This window comes from Talpa europaea (assembly GCF_964194135.1).
Source record: "Talpa europaea genome assembly, chromosome: 1".
NCBI classification, from domain to species: Eukaryota; Metazoa; Chordata; class Mammalia; order Eulipotyphla; family Talpidae; genus Talpa; species Talpa europaea.
In genome coordinates, this window is record NC_140073.1 from 154,076,635 (window position 1) to 154,080,107 (window position 3,473).

Below are 3,473 nucleotides of genomic sequence, written 5' to 3' on the forward strand. Positions count from 1 at the left end.
GGGGGCTGGTGGTGGGTGTTGAGCTAAAACACAGAACTTGCAGGAGGTTGATGCGCTTCCCTGGTCAAGGGCCCGAGGAGCTCAGGGATTCCTCCTTCCCGCCACCATCACGGCCCCCTGGACCATCACCCTCACCTGCTCCCAGAGCCAGCCACACCTGAGGACCAGGAGCCCATGGGGACCCGCATGCCAGGCTCTGCCCTGTCGAAAGCCGGCTGCTTTAACTCCTAAAGTTTGGGCTTGGTGTGCCAGCCTCAGACTCAGACTCTGAGGCCAGTGGCTCGTCTCTGCATTGTTTAGACAGGAGAGAAGACGGCGGAGCCGCGACAGTGGCCGCTATCAGGCCCCTGAATCACTTTTCTCCCTGCGCAGGGGTGAGGCAAGACCTCGGAGTCGCCGCAGAAATGGGGAGTGCACACAGCCAGCCCAGTTGCAGACTGCGCAAGGGCGGGCAGGACAGCCGCACCCCTGAGCCGGGCGGGCAGGTTTCTCTGGTTATTGACAAACATTTTTACGAGCCCCTTTGGGGCTGCTGCCGGTCCCAGGTCACCTTAGCCTGGGTGTCCGGCTCTCTTGTTGCTCATGAGTTATTTGGGCAGGTGAACAGGTTCACAAGCAACTGTAGTTCAGGGGCAGATGCGTTCTGTGCTATAAATGGGCTTAGGCACCTCGCTAGAGACTGTCAAAGGAGGGGTGCCCTCGGTGCCCTCTGGGGACACCTGAGTCCCCGTGGTGGACACCGATCAAACATTTTGGGTGAGAGAGCCGCTTCCCGGGGCCTGGAGTGGGTCGGGCAGGCTGCGGACTGGGAATGGCAGCCGGCAGAGCTGGAAACCAGTAGGGGTCAGGTGCTAAAGCGTTTGAATGTCGTTGTCACAGGTTGGGATGTTGTTTTTTCCTTGGTGCCACTGAGGCAGCAGGAATGGAGAGGAGGGAAGGTGAGGAGGCGAGGACTTTGCAGCAGGACGTTGTCAGGACGTGGTACCTGGCAGGGCAGGAGGCGCACAGGGGTTCTAGCCCTGACACAGGGCGAGGCAGCCACGCCAGAAAGGGAGCCCCGGCATGATGGAGGCGGAGGGCAGGAGGCATGCAGTTTGGGGCAGGCTGAGTTCCAGGTTGGAGTAAAAATGAAGATTCCCGGGAGTGTCTTTCCCTTCGTTACCACCGAGGCCCAGCCCCGAAGTCCACAGCCGCCGCAGCATCAGGACCCTGGACAGGCCAGTTGACCGGAGCAGGCTTTAGAGAAGGGGCATGAGAACGCTTGGGGCAAAGAGCTCCCTGTGATGTCAAGAGCTCTATTCTCTGCACTCAGGGGCAGGTACTTCTCCAGGCCTGTCCTGCCTCAGGGGGAAAGACCCCCAGCGGGGGCCCTGACCTCGGCCTGCTGGGCTCCAGGATGCAGTGGCTGGAAGATCAACTTACCCTCTCCGAGCGCTTGTGCGGTCCTCTCTGCTCCCGCAAACCCCCCAACCCCCCAACTGCCCCCAACCCCCTCAAGGGCCGAATCGGGGCTAGAGCTGCTGGGTGCCGGTGGTTTGGGGGAAGGCGGGCCTCCACCAAGCCTGTCTGGGTTCTCCAGGGGCGCGATCTGGGCGGGGCCATTTCTGACCTCGCCAAAGTTCTTCTGACCGCTTAATCCTTCCTCCCCACTTCCTCCCTCTGTAAAATGGGATGATAGATGGGGGTTCGGGGCAAACCCCCGGGGCGCACACTCTTGTGGCCGGGTTGCCAGTCCTCTCCCCCGGGGCAGGCAGGGAGGTGAGACGGTCCAGCGCCAGAGGACGGGGGGATCCTCTCGCCCGCCCGCGGGGGTTCGGGACGGGCTCGGGCGGGGGGCGCGCGGGGCGCGGGCGCGGGGCACTCACCGCCGCCAGGGGTCGCCGCACTAGCATCCCAGGCCGCTCATGGAGCCGATCCGGTCCAGCTTGAGGCCGAAGCAGCCCTTGGACAAACCCTTCTTGTTGCCGCCTTTGTACTTGCGCGCGCTGGGGTGCTCGTGCAGGAGGCGGGCCCAGGCCGCGCGCGACTTGGTGTCCACGCGCAGGTCCCGGAGCAGCCGCGACCGGTCGCCCTTGAGGTTGGCGCCGCCGCCCCCGGGCGCCTTGTCGCCCCTCTTCGGCCCGCCGCCCGCAGCCTGGGGCTCCGCCAGCTCCTCCCCGGGCGGAGTTCGCGGGACCTGTCGGAGAAGAAGAGGCGGCAGGTGAGGCGCGCACGGCGGGGCGCACGGCGGGGGCGCGGGGCGCGGGCGGGGTCCCTGACGCTCCCGCTGGACGCGCCGCCAGCGCGGTCCGTCCCTTCCGAGACCCGAGCCGCAGCTGCCGGGGAGTCCGGCCGGGCATCCACCTGCCACGCGCCCCCGCCGTCCCCTCCTCCCGGGGCGCCCGGCTCTGCCTGCCTTGCCCGCGCCAGGCTGGCCTCCCCGGGCCGGGGGCTGCGCCTCTGGACGGCCGCCGAGGCCGGGGACGTGGACCCAAGGTCCGGACTTCGAGGACTCCCGACTCTCACCCGCGCACATCTAGGGGAGACGGCAGCTTTCCCACCCTCTCTGCTCTCTCCAGCACCCCGCCTCCTCCTGGCCGCCCCCCACCCACCCCGGCCTCCCGGGAGCCTGTCAGTCCCGGCGGCCCCGCGACAGCACCCACCTTCGGTGGCGCCCCGGGCTTGGCTTCGGAGGGCCGGGGCGAGAGCAGCGTGAGCAGCAGGGCGCAGGCCAGCAGCTGGGAGAGGTGCATGGTGCCGGCGGGGCGAGGGCCGCGGGCCGGCTGCAGCGGGAGCGCGCGGAGCCGGGGCGGACCCGGAGGCGGGCGAGGAGCAGGCTGGCCGGGTGCGGGGCGGGCGCGGGTCCCGGTGCTGCGCGGCGCCGGCTGGGTGCGCTCTGAGCCCGCCGCTCCGCTCGCGCCTTTATAACCCAACCTGCCGCTGATGTCATGCCCCCGCCCACCCGCGCGTCCGAGCCAATGGCACGCGCGCCGGGCGCCTGGAAGGGGCCCTTCGGGGGCTCCGTCTCAGCTCCCATCCTCATCGCACCCCTGAGGGGTCCCGAGGCGCGGCCGGCTCTCTCCCGGGTGCACTCGGAGCTGCACAGCGGCGCGCACAAGGGAGTCCAGTTGCTGCTGCCGCGCGCCCTGGCACGGCAAACGCCTGCGCGCCTGGTGCGCACGCTAAGACCGCGCGGACTGCGCTCCCTGGAAGGGATCAGTTTCCCTCTTTGCAGGTGCAAAGACAGGCCTGGAGGAATTAAGCCCAAAGTTACACGGGCAGAAAGTTGGCACATCCTGAAGTCCCCGCAGATCCGCCTCGCGGCTAAACTCTTCCCTGGGTTCCTGACAGGCGCAGGCCTGGCGCTGCCCGGCGCCTTTGGAGTGGAAAGACGGACCCTGGGGCCGGAGGTCCCCGCGCGAAGCGCAGGGAGAGCAGGATTTGCCCGGGGCCGCAGGGGGGAGCGCAAGCCCTGCACCGCAGACCGCCAGCTT

The 3,473-nt window shown here is 68.1% G+C and overlaps 1 protein-coding gene across 1 annotated transcript; it reads right to left on the reverse strand.

Moving 5' to 3' along the window:
* Positions 1–1,885: 1,885 nt before the first annotated feature.
* NPPC (natriuretic peptide C) lies at positions 1,886–2,732 on the reverse strand (the record flags this gene model as incomplete). Its single annotated transcript, XM_084232354.1, has 2 exons — positions 1,886–2,176; positions 2,643–2,732. 2 exons carry the CDS (start codon positions 2,730–2,732, stop codon positions 1,886–1,888), a joined length of 381 nt encoding a protein of 126 aa, XP_084088480.1.
* Positions 2,733–3,473: the final 741 nt, after the last annotated feature.